General features: G+C 39.4%; 1 protein-coding gene across 1 annotated transcript; it reads left to right on the forward strand.

Annotated features, from left to right (window-relative positions):
* Positions 1-7,992: 7,992 nt before the first annotated feature.
* On the forward strand, positions 7,993-8,761 carry LOC104453434. The gene has a single exon (XM_010067983.3). It carries the CDS (start codon positions 8,064-8,066, stop codon positions 8,535-8,537), a length of 474 nt encoding a protein of 157 aa, XP_010066285.2. The 5' UTR covers positions 7,993-8,063; the 3' UTR covers positions 8,538-8,761.
* Positions 8,762-18,257: the final 9,496 nt, after the last annotated feature.

The raw sequence follows: 18,257 nt of genomic DNA on the forward strand, positions 1-18,257 counted from the left end.
AAGCCAATTCCACCGTTCTTACCCCCAAAGATAGAGCATTTGCATATGCATTTTTTATACATAGTTATTTTTGTATTACTTTGAATCCATATTGTTTGTTGGTACTGGGCTGAGTTTAAGCTATTTCCTTCCTTAGAGATTTTGTTTGGGCTTTGACTCACCCTTTATTTTTTAAATTTGTAGGATGGTTCCCTAGACATGTTGACGGAGGGGACAAGATGATGTTTGAGGCCATCAACCCTTTAGTTGGAGAGTGGCTTGGTTAATGTTTAGACTCACTTTTGGTTTAGTATTAAAGAAGTGGTGATAAGTGACCCAACATTTCTTAGGACTACGTATTTTGTTGTGTTTTGCTTAATACTGTATAAAAAACTGTATGTATATTGATTAGACTCGTGTGATTTCATTGTAAGGGATGTTGGGAAAATTTTATTGTGCTTCGGCATGTATATTAAGGATATGTGTCACTCGTGACGAACTGAGACGTCACTTATCATCTCAAAACACGCTCACCCAAACCTTGGTGAGCCACTGCAGAGGTGCTGCAGGCGGATGCAAAGAAGAGACCCGACTTTGTTGATATAATCACAATCCCATAGCGAAGGAAGAGAGTAATCATTGCGCACGTAAGCCCATTCCATGTCCATTAAAATCTTCTCACAGACCGAACCATTTGAAGCAACTAGGTTGTTTTACGTCCTCTTGAGTCTCGTAGCATGATGGACTTAAAAAGCCCCTTAAATAGGGCGTTCTATTTAGTGAAGAATTTGACAATCTCCGGTTTTCCTACCCCTCCTTTTATACTTTTGTCGTTATTCCCCCTGATAGGATTTCTTTGCCTTTGTGGAAGATGGGGCTCAATGAAGAACCCATTTCTGGTCTTTTCTCCTCAACTGTCGATTACTTTCGATTTCAATAGCAAACTGGGTTATTTCCAGTGTTTTCCACAGTCGAATATTTGTAGAATTGTCATTTTTCTACTTTGGTTTTGATTTTCTTTCTTTACTAAAACTCAGCTCCTCAAATGCCGGTTCAAATTCATGTCAGCTTGATTTCTGAGACGTTGCATGCATGAAACAGGTTGCAAAAGAGGGGGACGATTAGTGCAAGGAGAAGCCTGGCAAATTTCTGTCCATACTCCGGAGAGGACTGTTTGATATATTGTTAATATAGTCCAAAATAATATGTCATGTACAAGCCCAATAGGTGAATGCACTGTTATTTGGGTCCATACGGGCCGGAGCCCAATAACTTTCATATAAACTCTAGGATTCCCATACACTGGAGGTAACACTGTTGAACGTTCCAAACTAGACGTCTCTTGGTGTAATATTTCAAGCAACCGCTTCTTCTCTCTCAAGCCTATAACCTCCAACAACCTTGAAGAAAGCACCAAATTTGCAATTCCAGCATGAGTCACCTTTATATAAGCAAGTTTTAACTACCATTTACTTACCTTCTAATTGTATTATTTAAATTATCGAATCTTCCTTTATTGGCTACAATGATAAGCACAATTTATATGTTTTATCAATGTTCACAATTGCTAACTAATTTGAAAATGGTGAGTTGTCTCATTCCAAATTTAATGAAAATGACTCTAACCTAATTCAAATGTTCCATCAAGAAAACTTGTGTCATTCCAAATTTGATGCTAGATTATTTAACTTTAAGGAATCGGTAACTGAGACATTCCAAATTGAAACATAGAAACAGTTGTTTACATAAGAAGCCCGTTGGTCTTGTTCTTAATTGAAACTTGATATTACATAATTAGGTTATTGTAAGTGACTTGACTATTGGTCATGTTCTTTGAAACTAGATAATAGTTATTCTCTTACAAATAAACTTAAGTTGATGGCTCTTTCTAAATCACATTATTTAGGTTTTGTTCATAATTTATGAAACTGGCTTAATGCTTATGAACATGATATTATGATGCTTTATGACATCAATATATGTTCTTTTTTACCTTATGGAATGGTGCTAAGTTTTTATTCAAATGATTATTCATGATAATATATTTGACATTCTATAGGGGTGGCAAAGATGGAGGAGAGCTTAATAAATGAGATCCTGACCAGAATGACTTACTTGATGAATGAATATATATCATTTAGAGCATGTGGGGACTTGACAGTTATTGCCTATTTTGATGGAGTCCATTTACTTGAGACTTGCATTTTGCTATTTTTATTTTGTAAACATTATTATGCTTGTTTCTTATATTTGTAAGGCCTTAGATTATTTTGACTGGCCTATTTATACTTGACTATTGTACATATATTGGTTGTGAACTGAGTCTGAGATTTATTTTAGGATTTGGATGAGTTTAGACTGAATAAAACTTATAATACTTATTTTGATTTGTTAAACTCATAATAGATTCATGATAAGAATGATTCACTTATTTGGATTACGAATGATAATTGAGTTTAATACTTTATTATTGAAAAACTCTTTAACCGATCCGAGTTGATTGTCTTGTACTGAATGTGGATCATTCTTGTTTGTCTTAACATTACATTGACCACCTTATTGGATTGTGCTATATGGTGAACATAAGAGGAGATTGTTAGATATATTGTTAATATAGTTCAAAATAATATGTTCACATATAAACTCAATAGGTGAAAGCACAATTATTTGGGTCTATATGAGCAAAGAGCCCAATAACTTTCATATAGCACAATTATTTGGGTCTATATGAGCAAAGAGCCCAATAACTTTCATATAAACTCTAGAGTTTCTTTACGCTAGAGGTAACACTGTTGAGCATTCTAAACTTAACGTCTCTTATAATGTAATACTTCAAGCAACCGCTTTTTCTCTCTCAAACCTATAACTTTCAACAAGGACATCATTGAATTGCCAAGAGCAAGTATTATGGATGCTGACCGGTCAAGTAGGGCTTTTATCTTCTTCTGCATATAAAGATCTGGACAGTTCCAGTAGCTGAAATGAACACACTGTACATCAATGCTTCTCCTTGCAAATATTATTAATTAGTGGTGTAGTTCATTATCACTTAAAAGGCATTTTCTTTTCCTTATCCGACTTGCAATTCCCATGTATGTCGTTCCATCGGTGACATGTATTTGTAGTAGGTGATAGTTGCATCGAGTGCCCCATATGTACGATCACTCCTACACACTGGTTGGGGAGAAGGGAATTTGGATTGGGTTGGCTTGTCATGACCCACGAGCCTAGACCAACTTGACCCAACGGGGGCCTCATTCATGTCCCGGGCAGAGTTATTGGGGAAAATGTGATTAAATATTTGAATACGGTAACACTTCACCTCAAGCGCAAACAGTCACGAAGTCTAGATTTAGATTCGAGAAGGTGAGCAGAACAGTATTAATTAAATATGGAGTCAAAATTTGGGGTAACATGGAATGCACGGGGCTCGAGAAGTATGCTCTCACGTGAACTCTTTTCAAAAGATCAAGATTGGTTGGTGGTGCATGTGTGCATCCACGAGGGATGTACCAATTAGCTTCCTCACACCTTACGAGAGAACTTGCTTCGTGTAATGTATGACTTAACTTGCTTGTAAGTGCCTTATTCTCGGGGCAATCCAACACTAAAAGATTATTACCAAAAAAGAAAACGAAGTATCGATAACAAAAACATAAGATGACAAAATTCGTTTACTATTATGTATATTTAAAGGGTTTTAATGTCTAAAAAAAAAAAAGCAGTTAACTGATGTAAAAGTTGATTGATTAATGACGTTATTAAACATTTTGCCTTAATAAATTATTTTTTTCCATTAATTAACCATTTGAAGATACATGATGAGTATCTTATATTTGTAATTTGATCTTTTTGATCTTTTTGTTAGTGAGGATTTTTACTACTTTACTTAATTATGTCTCATCCTAATATGTCTTACTAGTTCTATTAATAAATCCATCAAATTTTAACAATTTTTAGTTTTTTATTACATTATTAGAAGCTGAAATGGACCTCTCAATTCACCAACACTAACAGCGTTTCCACCTATCCCTCAATACCTGCCAGCAAGAGTAGATCATCTTTCAGATGCAAGGGTGAGTAGTGATAAGTGAAGCAAGTTCAGGAAGTCAAAAAGTATAAGCGTTTTATTGGCAAACTCTTCTAGAAAGCACAAATTCTTCCTTATCATAAAGCTCTGGACCTTGAAGCCCCCGACATTGGAGCTAGGTTTTCCCTAGATTTTTCATAGATAAGGGTCTAGTTTCGCTCCTTCTATCAAGGGGGGTTCCTTCTCAGTGTCATAGCACACTACATAAAATGTAGCTTAGTCTAGGACAAAAATGAAGCACAAGTTCTAATATAACAGGAAATCCACTGTATAAAATGCAAAATTTTACAATTACTCTAAGATATTTCATACTATGCTCAAGGCAATCCAATGATTGTAATCCGGATTTTCTATATATAAGCTTAGTCTACAAAATAATATCAGGTCGAGTGTTGTTCATTGAATGCATTGGACTCCCGATGATATGAGTATCCTTAGACTGAGCCATACGACTGAGCCATACTATCTCCTTTATTTTGCACTAATTGGGTATTAGCATCATAAGAAGTACTCATAGATGTAACATCAAAGTGTCCATATTTTTTAAGTAGGTTCTCCACATAATGCTCTTGTGTAAACAATATGCCACCATCACTTCTTGTAAGTTCGCTAAGCTATCAAAGCAACAAATTAGTATGGACACCGAATGAATGAATATACCATATTAAATTATGTCTTGAAAGATTATAGATCAAGCAACATTTTCCCACCAAATGAAATGCATGTTACTAATATCCATAACTTATTTCGACCCGGAAAACAACTCAATACTACAAAAGCCTAAAGAATGCATCTAAAATACCATGAATTTGAATTGTAGTCAAACGTTCTACACACAATATCGATATTATAGTTATATGTAAAAGAGTCACCATATCTTGAAATAGTGAAAACATATTGTATTAGCAAGCCAACTAGAGTAACGAAAAATTATACCATGACCAGAACGTTAAATCCTCCTAGTGAAAATTTCATGTGCTCATAGCTTCCCCTTTCCCGCTCCAATGTTTCTCGTGCATTTTAACTCGCATAAAAGAGGCCGATAAATTGCCAACTCAATTACGCTGATATTTCTCACAATTGACGGGTTGATATTGTTCTCCTATTGCACCCTATAAAAAAAATTAAAAAAAAAAAATTACAGGCAATATGGAGTTCAGAACACAAGTTTGAATGAACACGAAAAAAATGTCTGCAATTCACAACATATAATATGCTAACCTTACCAAGTGCTCACATAGAGAGAACATAAACGACAATGCTCGACGATCTTTGCTTCAAACATGCATCTGGAACATTATCACCTAGAAAAATGGATTTCATGGCGACAACTGCGGTAGTTCTTGAACATTATCACTCTGCAAGTAATGTAAAAGAGCTTAAAAACTAACTTATGCTACAAAAACTCACACAATCCAAGAACAGGCATTTCTTAATAAACAATCTACTAGCGTAGCATCACGTCCACACAATTTCCACATGAAGAGTTCTTGAACTTCCCCAAACAAGCACATCTACGGGGAATGTCATAATACATCAATTTTATTACAATCTCATTTTCCTTAAAAAGACAACGTAATTTCTCGCAAATTGGAACACCTCACCGCCACAGGGAAAAGGGTTTATTTCAAGCTTGCGATTAAAAAGAGGAGGTGTGCATATCCAGTTATGGTCGATGACATGGACGATAACGACGAGCTTGCCATACTCTTTGCCATAGTTGATGATGAGATGATGAGAGGGACCCTTCCAATCTCTACATGCCTCTTGAAAGGCAAGAGACAGACAAACAGAGACACGGAGGGAAGCCCGGGGAAAAGGGGGGAAGCAAAAACACCTATACATCTATCAAAATATTTTTCATGCATAAAAGGAGGCTAATCATATTACCCTTTGTACCATGCTAAAATTTTTTGATTCCAATGTGCTTTAGATTCAAACCACGATCGTTTGATGTCATCATAGCGTTGGTTTCGACCTTCTTCAGATCCTGACTATGAATGTCTAGTCTCCTCATAACATTGGTTCTGACGTGCTTCAATTCCAACCCCACAAATGTCGAACCTCTAGTTTAGAAACGCCACCAATTTTGCGTCGAATAGAGGAGAGAAATTGGGAGAGTTCACCACTACAATTGTGTTAACAATTGCTCTTATGTGTGGCTAATTTTGATTGATCTCTATCATCACTTGACCATCTCTAGATTTACTCCCTCAATCGCCTCTTATAACCAAACTCAAATCTCATTTGTTTAATTCAATTTGGCTGCAACATCTAAGCTCGCTTCAGAGTTTAAATGTGAACGTTGGTTCTAAAACCATTCTAGAGTCATAATTTGGGCATTAATTCTGTAAATGTTACATAGCATATTTCGGCCATTAATTTTGTAACCATTACAAACCTTATTTTTGGCATTAAATTTGTAATCGTTACGAAACTTTAATTTGAACATTAAGTCTGTTTCTAAACAATAATTTGGTTTTTTGAATCTAAAATCATTTCAGATCATTAAACTGTCCGCTGATTCTAAAACCATTTCAAGTCATTAATGTGGTCGTTAAATCCCTACTGTAAGTATTACATGATTGGTTTAGGGCATATAGCTAACAGTTTCATCTTGGGAATTCATACGAGCATTATGAACTCAGTGCAAAAACTTTTAAACAACTGAGGTGTGCAAGCATTCTCTTTAAAGATCATTCTGCCCCCTTGAAGTATGAACTTAATACGACAACTTCTAATGACTATCCTCCCAAACTTAACATGTTGGGAAAGTTCCTATATTATTTTAATGATGTCAAATGCAATCAAAGGATACTAATGTATATATTAGTTTACTAGTATCAAGTGATAAATACAAAAGCCACGATGCAGATTGTATCATAATTAGTATCGAATGTGATCTTGATATGGAGAGTGTTCCATCACAATCGAGAATGCTCTACCGATGGAAGAATCACTACAAATATATGAGATGAACAAGGTATTGGACATAGATATGTCTACAAGCTGGAAGGATCTCTACAACAATGAAAAAGCTAAAAGGACCTTGATCTAGGGAGAAGAAGTAGAAAAGAACAAGGATGTTTGTAATCGCTTAGAAGGACCAAGAGAAAGTGAATAGTTGGATGGACTTACCAACATGATAAGCCTAGAGCCATGATGTTCATTGAAACTTGGAAGGAGTATACTTGTAAACAAGCTTAGAACAAAGATGTTAGCTAGTGGACAGCATCAACAGACTGCTAATAATTTGCACTCCCGATTATGGTAAAGGATCATGTTGATATCAAATCCTAAAGGGGAGGTGCTTGTCACTTGCTCATCTGATTGTAATGGTCATATAGCCATTATAAAGGCTTGAAATTTGCATCAAGAGCTCTAGAGATTAATCAGAGTAGGTTTGACAATCCTAAGCACAAGACAAATCCTGACAAGAGTAGTCTAACTAGTTTGGGAAACTACCATTGTCAGAGAGAGTCATACTAACACTAGTGGACGACAAAGAGTCATTCTGTTGTTGACAACGTTGAACTAATGGCTACTTGATGGAGCTGAGTAAGAAATGGTCATTTAAGGTTAGATGGATATAATATTCAATCCAAGACAAGTAATAAGATTCAGTTATGAACAAATCGAGTTTATAGTTTTAGAGTATTCTTTTGTTATGTATTTGTTGATAGCGACTATGTGGCTATATATTCAATCCCATCCTTGATTACGCAGATCCGTATGCCTATTTTGTTGATTACCAATCAGATGATTTCGATCACATTCAAGATCCTTTCATCTAGAAACCGGTTCAAGAAAAGACTCACCAAGGCCGCGAGTCTCATCTCTCCTCGAGACGACGACGACGACGTATCGAGCTCACACGTGCGACCCCACGTCCTCCTAGAAATCAAAAGCGTCCAAAACCCTAACCCCCCAAAAACCCCGCACCGCTTCCCCCGCCACCGTCTCCCTCGCCCTGTGCTCTCGCGTCCATCCATCCATGGCGTCGCTGAGCGGCAGGCTCAAGGAGCTCCTCAAGAAGTACGGCAAGGTGGCGCTCGGCGTCCACTTCTCCGTCTCCGCCGCCTCCATCACCGGCCTCTACGTCGCCATCAAGAGCAACGCCGACGTCGAGTCCCTCTTCGCCAAGCTCCACCTGCCCGGCGTCTCCACCACCGCGGAACGCGACCCTCCGTCGTCGTCGTCGAGCGGTGAATTCGCGGCGGACGAGGGCTCGGTCAAGCACGATGACGACCGGCTCCGGCCGGGCGCGATCGGGGGGGAGGAGGAGGGGGAGGAGAAGAAGCGTAACCGGACGGCCCAGCTCGCGGCCTCCACCGGCGGCGCCCTGACCCTGGCCATCCTCTGCAACAAGGCGCTGTTCCCCGTCCGGGCCCCGATCACGATCATGCTCACGCCGCCGTTGGCCAAGTTTTTGGCCAGGAGGAAGATCATCAAGGGCAATGTAAGATAGGGATTCAATGCTTGTGGCAATTTAAATTTATGGTTGATCATGGAATGTGTTGGTCGGCAAGGAGGAGAGAGGGAGAGAGAAGGGAGAGATGTATTTGTTTGTTATCGAAAGAGACGCATGGCTGAATAAGAAAAAAAAACTCAATTTTGTGGAGATTACTGTGATCGGTTAAACAGTTGAATCTTTTTGGGTTTGGGTTGAATTATACTCCTCCATTGTTGGAATAGATGTTGTTAATCAGTCTTAGCCGGTAATGTAGCTTGCAAGTGCCGAGTGTTTGGAAGTGATCGGAAAGGCGGGTCCTTATCTTTACCTTTACCGTTGTCATTTTGACTGAGTCCCAGTTAAAAATTTCTGAGCTTCATAATCACTGAATTGCATATCTGGTGCTGCATATATAGTTGTGGTGAATGGCGTGTTGTTGGATGGTGATTGAGTCTTCGATGCTGTGATGGGTATCATGCATTATTGAAGCTCAGAGAGATGGATTAATTCGAAGTTAGATTCTCTAATCGATGGGAAAGGAAGTCGTACGAGTTGGAGGAGTGGCATTGGATATAGATCCTGATTGTATATAAAACTTTAAGCTAAGTCATTTGCATCTGACTAGGTCCCTCTTGGAGTCATCTGCTCTTGTTCTGTTTTGACTTGGAAATGTCAGCACGCAGAGAAAAGAATACAAAAGAGAAGAGAGAAGGTAGAGAGCGATCCAAGTGTGCTTGACAAAAGGTTTATTTGTATACAAGAATCACATTGTAGGCCTTGCTATTTGTGATTCAACATAGATTCTATGTGTTGGAACCAGGTATATTTGGGTGCAGCTTTGTGATGGCTGGTGCTTCATGGTGATAAGAAATTAACAAAAGCGTAAGATGATGAATTTGGTTGAGGAGGTCAGGCAGTAGTTATCGAAGTTAAGTCATCAACATGAAACCCTATTTTTCTTTGAAATCTCATCTCAGCCTTTGGTGGCAGTCAGGGCAGAGATCCAGTATACTATTTGCCTGGACTAGTTCTAGAGCCTCGAGTTTGACCTTAGAGTACCTCAGTCCCTTACTAAATAGTCAATCAAAATAATTTGTGCTGCAAGATTCTGGTGATAGAATCCATATTAGGGGTCATGATTCGTACAGTTGACATTATGTCAAGTTATTCACTCGTCAGCTATTGCCAGTATATTTACTTGATGATTTTTGCTTGTCTTTGCTTATCGTTCAGTCCACAGTCCTTTGTACCTGCATGTTTTCTGCTTCATATGTCATTTATCATCTCTTTGCGTCTGAGAACGGCCAGTTAGGGTCCATTGACCTCTCCCTCCAATTTGCTTTTCCTTGAAACGAAAGGACATGCCTCTGCTTTCTGCACCGTTGCTTTTGTTCCCTGTATGATAGAAACCTTGCCGAAACAATCAGAAGTCCTCATATATTCATCTAGAGAGTACATCTGTATGGGACATTCATCCTTCTGATCACTTATATACCTTGCTATGCATACCTTCACATCCATCATCTCCCATTTGGCTCTTGCCGAGCTTCCCTCACTCGACATAATCCTTTTTTCGAATAGTTCACTTACCAAGGGCCAGCTGGTAAAGTTCTCTCTTGGAAAAGTCTCTCTTTCCCATCGCTCTGCTCTACCCGATCTCGTAAGATATGGCAAACTACCTCCTTTTTGTACACATTTTCACTAGTTACATGCTTGGCTTTGACCAAGGGCTGGTGCTGTAGGATATCTAATGGATCATGACTGGTTTTTTCTTGTTCAACCCAACACAAGTTTTGTCTGAGCTGATTTTCACCTTTCTCTGTGTTCCTTTGTTGCTCAATCTGGCTAAACTAATCAGTGTCGACTCTCAATAAGTAGTGGTTTATATTCCGTCTGCTGTAGATGAACAGCGTCAATGGAGGTTCTCAAGGCAATGGCCATCTTGGTACTACAATTCCGCAGTCTTACATATCTGCAGACCGGTCTCTTTTCTTCCTCTAAGAAACCGTTCATCAACTTGAATATGCGACTGAAAAGTCATAGAAGGGAGACATTCAAAGAATAAACCGATTCTCATTGTACGTGAAGACCTCAAAAGCTCTAAACTCTCTTTTGATAAGCTGTATGGATTGTACAGACTCTTCCTCTTGTAACGTTTCATGCTCCGCCCACGGTAAAACGTAAAGCTAGCCTTCATCTTCGACAATATAACATGAACCGCTTTCTTCGTACGATGTCTCTTCGGAAGCATGAAGTTAGGACATGCAAAACCCTAGGGTGTCCAAAAGAATTGGAACCACCCAAATAAGACAAAATCGGACTGAACTGATTTGTTCTGGACGGTTCCCATGAGAACTGGTCTAATACTCAATTCCAATTTATTGGAACCTGAGTCTCAATCTGATTTCAGGTTTGAAATTGCCCACCCGAACCATATCGGTATATAATTTTTATGTTTTCGTTCCAAACCCTATTTCCTAGAAGCTTCATTACCGGCCACCCTCGTTGTCAAGGGAAACAAAGAACAAAGACAAAAGTTCCCCCAATACCACAAGTTCCCACTAATACATTATTGAAAAGCCCATGATCCACGCAGGGTCATGAAAGGGGCTCATCATGGATAAGCCTTCTATAGAAGGGCTAGGCCCAAAAGCTTAAGGCGGGGAAACTATAGAGACTCGATGCCGGCACTTGCCTATCTAGCCTTCTCTCCTTTACAATCCACTCTCTAGTCTTATTCTAACCTAAGTATTAGCAGGTCCTCGGCGGCTATAGCCCGGACACTCTCTTTCCTCGTGGTGCACACATAATGGATTTGAACATGGCACGCAGTCAACAACAAGGGTCTGCGGTTGCGTACGCTACATGCTCCTCTCCAAAATGAAATATGAATCGTCTTCAAATTGTTAGGCAACACAAAAATGGGTGGGCAATTTTCATCCATGGTCCCTAGACGTTAGTAGATTTCACGATCCGGTCGCTGAACTTCAATTTTCAATGTCCCGATGCACACCCTTTGGCACGAGGATGGCTTCGCATCTACATTCATCTTTGACCATATTACAGTGAGCTCAACGATATGGACAACACTGTCGAAGACGTCAACGACAGTGCCTTTGATCAAAGAAGAACGTGAAACATGTTCCGAGCTCGTGCTTGAGGTGACAACATCAATGGAAAATTGCATGACTAGTTCACACAGCTTTCTCTAAATGGCAACCGGTTGATTAAGCGAGCAATAATTGAGCTACGCTTGTACGAACTTAGGACTTATTTGATAACGAAAGTGAGGTCGCTTAGTAGCCTTAATGGACATTAACTTATAAAGAGATTCAACTGGTGAGTAAAAGAAGATTTACATAATCCATTCAATAAATGGATAAATAAAACAATTGATGACAACTAGAATCTTGCTAAATGCGCCTGCTGACACCTACCAATAATAATCATTATCCTAAGCTCTGTTAAGAAATTAATCATATTAGGCTGTTGATTTTCAATTATTATCGAACAACCTTTTATTTTTTATTTTCAATATTCAAAGATGAACATCACTTTTCTCAAATGACCCTTTTGTGAAACTTGTCGTGCCCTTCTTTTTAATGAGGAAAAATTGTTGTATCCACCTCACATATATACCTCATACATGATTAGATACGCTTTCGTTTGATTTTGTTCCCACTGAGCAAATGATCGTGAAACTTTATCATTAAAAAAATTTGATTTGGCACTTACCATGGTGATCAAGATGACGGATGGAATCTTGGGAACCCTAATAAATCGCATATCCTATCTAACTTCCTTTTCTTCTTTATTAGATACGAGGGAGTACACGACTTTGGTTTGGTCTTATCTTCAACACAGAAAGCGTGCATTATTCAATTGAATTTTTGATAAAAAGTAGCATATAATTTTCATCCTCCTTTTCACTGGGGAGAGGTGGGATCTGGGGACGATTACTCTGACCAATCGAACGAGCATGCATTACAAAAGTGGGGACGAAACGCGACGTTTTCGGGACGGCCAAAGGTTGGAGGCTGATGAAAGAGTCCTTGCTCTAATCCAATGTATGATAGTATAATCTATTTATATATATAAATTTTTTCTAGGGAAACAATAATATTCAAGAACTTTTTTATTAACCAGGGAAAGTTGCTTTGGACGGTCGTGCGATTTTAATATCTTGGGGCCCCCAAGAGATAAAAGAAATTGTCCAGAGAACATCTTGCGAGTGGGTGTCAATTTTTATTTTTTTTTACTAAATCGGTCATATCTAAATGCATAATTGCATATATAATATACATGTATCCATGTATGTAACTTTTTATCCATTATGGCGAGGACAGTTGCCCATTTTCCCGCATTGAAGAGCGATTTCATTTGATTCACCAATCACTTTTTCAAATTGAGTAAGGGGTTAGCTTTTTCATCATATAACCTAACTCGCACAGTGACCACAAAAGAGATTCCCCATTTATACCTTGCATCGTATTTGGACCAACCAAAGCGCTCCAATCACCCGCATCATCAAACATCAATTACCAAGTGAATGGTGCAAATGACATCGTGCTTGGACCGCCTCCTTGAGTTTTATATCTCGTGTTTTATCCAGCTAATCGGATCAGTAAGGCACATCATGCGTCCTTGATGACCATATTAAAGTAGGTTTCATTAAGTGAATTTATAGTCTAAAAAGTGCCTTCGTTATGATGACCTAAAATCAATACAAGACATAAAGTTAACATATCTTTCCCGAAAGAATCGAATATTTAGTATAAGGAAGGAGGGAGGGAGGGAGAAAATTTCTACATCAAAAATACAATGATAACATATGTGGAGGGGTAAAAATGAAAGAAGATGAATCTGACCGGAAAAATTATCTTATCGGTTCTAGACCCTTTGCACGGATGTTAATACAATTTTAAATTTTTTAAATAAATTTTATCAATTTAATCCTAAAATCATTAGCATCCACATAATAGGTTTAGAACTCATTAAACAATTTCTCTAGAGATAACTAGTAACCTAAAAGGTGGAGGCTGACACTCGAAAACCTTTGGTCAAATTGATGTGAAATTGACCTAAAACTGTCCAAATAGATTCCAAATGGAAGATGGACCCAATCCTCACTTCATCATGCCATTATACAGAAATTGACTTGTAGACTTTCATTGCCTTGCATGAAGCGTCCGCCCAATGTCATTCCAACAAGCGAGCGAGGAATGCTTTAACCCACTCACTTTTTTCTTTCTAAATGGTTCTTTTTAACGATGGTTTTAACTTTAATTAGGTATCGCTTAGAGGATGATGCCACTATGCAAATTTTGACTTGTGGACTTTATGATCTTGAATGAAGCATTCGTCCAATGTCATTCCCACAAGTTATAGAAAGAGGGAGGGGTTTTATCCACTCGCTTCCTCTTTCTTAATGATGTTGCAACGACAGTTTTAACTTTAGTTAGGTATTAATTGGCCTCTCCATTGACTTTCAACTCTTCTTCCCTCCATAATTAGGAAAAAAGTAAGGTTATTTAATGAAAAAGGTTACTAGAAGGTTTTAAATACCATAGGCGTGGTAATTGCTGGTTTTGGTTGCTAAGGCTGCGTTTGTTTGTATTCTTTTTTTTTTTTTTTTTAAACATTTTTTCTGTTTTTTGTTCTGAACAAAAAAAAGAAACGCGTTTGGGTGCGTTTCGTTCCTTTTTGTTCTTTTGTTCCCGAGACAAAGAAACAAACAAGAAACACAAATTTTGTGTTTCTTGTTTCGAAACACTTTGAGAAATACTTTTTTCTTTTTCTTTTTCTCTTATTTTCTTGTTCTTTTTCTTTTGGCGGTCGCCGGCTCGGCCATGGCCGGCGACCGGCCGACGAGGGCGGCGGCCTCGCCCGGCCCACGCGAGGGCTCGCCGGCCCTCGGCGAGGCCGAGGCTCGCCGTAGCCGGGCGAGGGTCGGCCTCACCATGGCCGGGCGAGCTCGAGCTCGCCCGAATCCGGCGAGGCCGACTTCGCCCGGCGGCGGCGAGCCTCGGCCTCGCCGAGCCACCGCTGTGCGACGCCGACCCGGCGGTGGCTCGGCGGCGAGGCCGAGGCTCGCCGCCGGCGGGCGAGGTCGGCTCGCCGGATCCGGGCGAGCTCGAGCTCGCCCCAGCCATGGCGAGGCCGAGCTCGCCCGCCATGGCGAGGCCGAGCTCGCCCCGCCCGGGCGAGCTCGATCTCGCCCGATCCGGCGAGGCCGAGCTCGCCCGGCGGCCGGCGAGGCCGCGCCTTGCCGCCGTTGGGCGAGCTCGGCCTCACCGGATCAAGGCGAGGCCGACCTCGCACCGACACAGGGCGAGCTCGATCTCGCCCGGTCCGGTGAGGCCGAGCTCGCCCGGCGGCGGCGAGCCTCGGCCTCGCCGGATCAGGGCGAGTCGGCGTCGCCCGGGCGGTGGCCCGCGAGGCCGCGCCTCGCCCGCCGGGCGAGCTCGGGCCTCGCCGGATCAAGGCGAGGCCGACTCTCGCGGCCGGTCGCCAAAAAAGAAGAAAAAAAAAAATGAAAAAGAAAAAGAAAAAAAGGAAAAATAAGAAAAATAGAAAAAATAAAAGAAATAAAAAAAATTATCCAAATTTACCAAACATGTTTCTATTTATTTTTTGTTCCCTAACAAGTTTACCAAACGCGTTTTTTTGTTCGAAATTGTTCCTAGGAACAGAAACACTTTTTTTTTTTTTTTTATTCCCGGAACAATTTTTAAACGAAACGTTACCAAACGCGCCCTAACCTCCCCGCCTTTTCTTTTTTTTCTCTTTTTTAATCTTTCCTCCTTTTACTTTACTTTTTTTCCTTATGACGTGTGCTTTGGGATGAGGTGTTCACAAGTTTGAGAGATTCATATTGTTTGGAGAGTATGAATGATCAGTTGAATTTTTGTGCCCATCTTGTGTTATTTATCAAGATTCTATCACTCGATCTTCATGATTTGTTAGTAATTTTTATGCGAGTTCATTTTGTAAAAACTTTTATTTTGTGATCATCTTGTGTTATTTATCAAGATTCAATCACTCAATCTTCGTGTTAATAATTTTTCTTATCTCGTGTTGTTTGTCAAGATTATATCACTCGATTTTTGTGATTTGTTATTAACTTTTATTCGAGTTCATTCTGTGAAAAAGAAAAAACAAAATCTTTTATTTTGTGCTCATCTTGTGAATTTGTCAAGATTCTATTACTCGATCTTCGTGATTTTTTAGTACTTTTTATTCGCTTTTATGTTTTCTTTAGCTTAGGAAAAATGTAATTAAAGGCGAACAAAGTACACCCATCATGAAAATCTATGGAAAACCGACGTAACCAGATTTGAAATTATTAAAATGTTACAAAGACATGGACACTACATTGGTGTTCACAACACTCGTTATGAATTACAAGCTTAATTCCAACGCTAAAAAATCAAAATCGAAACACAGTGTTTTGGCATAACTTGAGCGTGTCTTCTTCCTACAAGTTCTTTTTTATATGCACTCCTGGGAACTTCCTTGACGATTACCAGAATTCATGCGCGATCCCTTCTTATTGCTCCGCGTTTCCATGATTTCTTCACCAGCATCACCAGCATCTAATGATTCTAAGCCATTCGCACCATACACGCATCTTCACCCCTTTCCTCCTTCCTTCCATAATTTACCAAACAAGTGAATTTGGGAGGACCCAATGCCTTTATTTTTACCACGTAAAGCTGGGACATCAAGAGGACCCACCCTGGGGTTCATTGCATCCTGGCATGTCCTTATCGAATCTGAGATTCAATTCATTGCGATGCTTCACGTCAATGGAATTCGACCACTCACCTCACGCAAAATGATGAGCACTCCACATCCAAGGCTCACGTTACATCTCAACAGCAAAGATAAGAGGGTCTTGCATTTTTCACATGAAGTTGGATTCTCTATGTGGAAGCATGAAGCCCTAAATATCATAAGATCGATTTATAAAATCAATTTACTAAGTGATGTGATAAATTGTAAGTGACGTTTTCAAATAAGAGAACTATATAAAGCGTTTAAGTTAAGTAAACCTAAAATCATTTTCTTCTAAATAATACATATCAAACCTAATCGATGACTTGATTTGTTATGCGACGATAAGACCTTTGATTCTAACAAGCAGAAATATCCTAAGACCTTTGATTTTTAGTCTTGCTAAGGAAAACCCTTACGGGCTCTCCATCCGTCAATCATTTTCTACAATTATTGATGTACCATCGTGCACTTGATAAGTACAAATAATTCATAATCATCACCACATTGTCGTCCTGAATTGAATGCAGTGGGGATCGTGCAACTGACCTGTGCTTCTCCAAATGTTAAATCAAGACTAAGTTCATTGGTTTCATACTCTCACTTTGGGATGATGGTCTTGAGGGGTTCCATCCAAGAGATTTGATAAGCATATCTTGTAAGAGTCACGGTGGTTGAGAGAGACGAGGCATATCCGCTTAGAAAAGACACACGAGGTATGTGACTTACCTTCGAGAGGTTGTCCTCGCTCGAAGTCTCCCAATCCAAATCAACTCACAAGTAGAAGATAAATTGATCTAGCATTGAACCATGACAAGTCAAGGTCGAAATATGAAGCACAAATATATGAGGTATCTCTTTGATGCAAGTTGTAATGCATAATTTTAGGGAAAATTGACATAAATTATAAGAGGTGATCATGATCTGGATTGGGCCGATCTAGCACTTAACCCAGAGACCAATCCACATAGTATTGATCCTCAATTTTTGAAATTGAAGACCAATCTAGTTGAGTCTAGAACCGAGGATCAAACCAACGCTATAGGTTTGATCCAGTTCGAGGGTTAACTCGAGACCAACTAATAATTTTTTTTTGTTTCATTTTTTATATCCCCTAAAAAGACAAACATATCATTTCAATTTACATATCCATCAACATGAGTGAGCCGCAAGACGAGGGCCCGTCGTGAGGCGAGCAAATAGAGGCAAGCCGTGAGATGAGCGACAAATAGTGAGCATTGCTAACAAGTGAAAATGGTTTCTAATTAGGGCTTTATTTCCTTCTAATTTACTTGGGGACGAGCAAGGCCAACGAAGAAAGGCGAACGGCAACCGTCAAGTGGCGACCAGCGCAAGCGTTGGGCGGCAATCGAGGTGAGTGTCAAGCATCAAGCGGCCAGTAGGCCAAGCATTGAGAGGTGAGTAGCATAAGCATTGAGCAGTGGTGCCGAGCATGGCGAGGTTGAAAATGATAAAAAAGAAAGAAGAACAAGAGTATTGGAGGAGGAGGACACCGTTTAAGGTCGTTTAATGTCATTTAATGCCATTTGATTTAAGGTTTGCTCTTTATAATGGATATAAGAATATTATATAATATATCTAATATATATATATATAGTCAAGATTGGGCTGGGTTGTACAAATCCTAAACTTCTAGAATCGAGCACCAACTTGCACAATACTGAATCCAAGAATCTTAAGACCAATGATCGACCCAGTTCCCCTAAGAATCGGATAAGGACCAATAGGGTTGACCCTGGACCGATATTCACCCCTATAAATTATCCATAAAATCCCTTAATTTGTGTAATGTAATTCCTAAACTTTACCATAATATGCAATATTATTGATAAACTATATGAAAATCTTCAATGTTATCCCTAAATTTGAATTAATAAAAGGATTATATTTGATATTTTCATATAGTGCAATGACTAAATAGAACATATACTAAAAAGT

This window comes from Eucalyptus grandis, chromosome 7 (assembly GCF_016545825.1).
Source record: "Eucalyptus grandis isolate ANBG69807.140 chromosome 7, ASM1654582v1, whole genome shotgun sequence".
NCBI classification, from domain to species: Eukaryota; Viridiplantae; Streptophyta; class Magnoliopsida; order Myrtales; family Myrtaceae; genus Eucalyptus; species Eucalyptus grandis.

What these genes read in the sequence shown, in the direction of transcription:
- LOC104453434 (XM_010067983.3), top strand. Translation starts at nt 8,064, where the DNA reads ATGGCGTCGCTGAGCGGCAGGCTCAAGGAGCTCCTCAAGAAGTACGGC.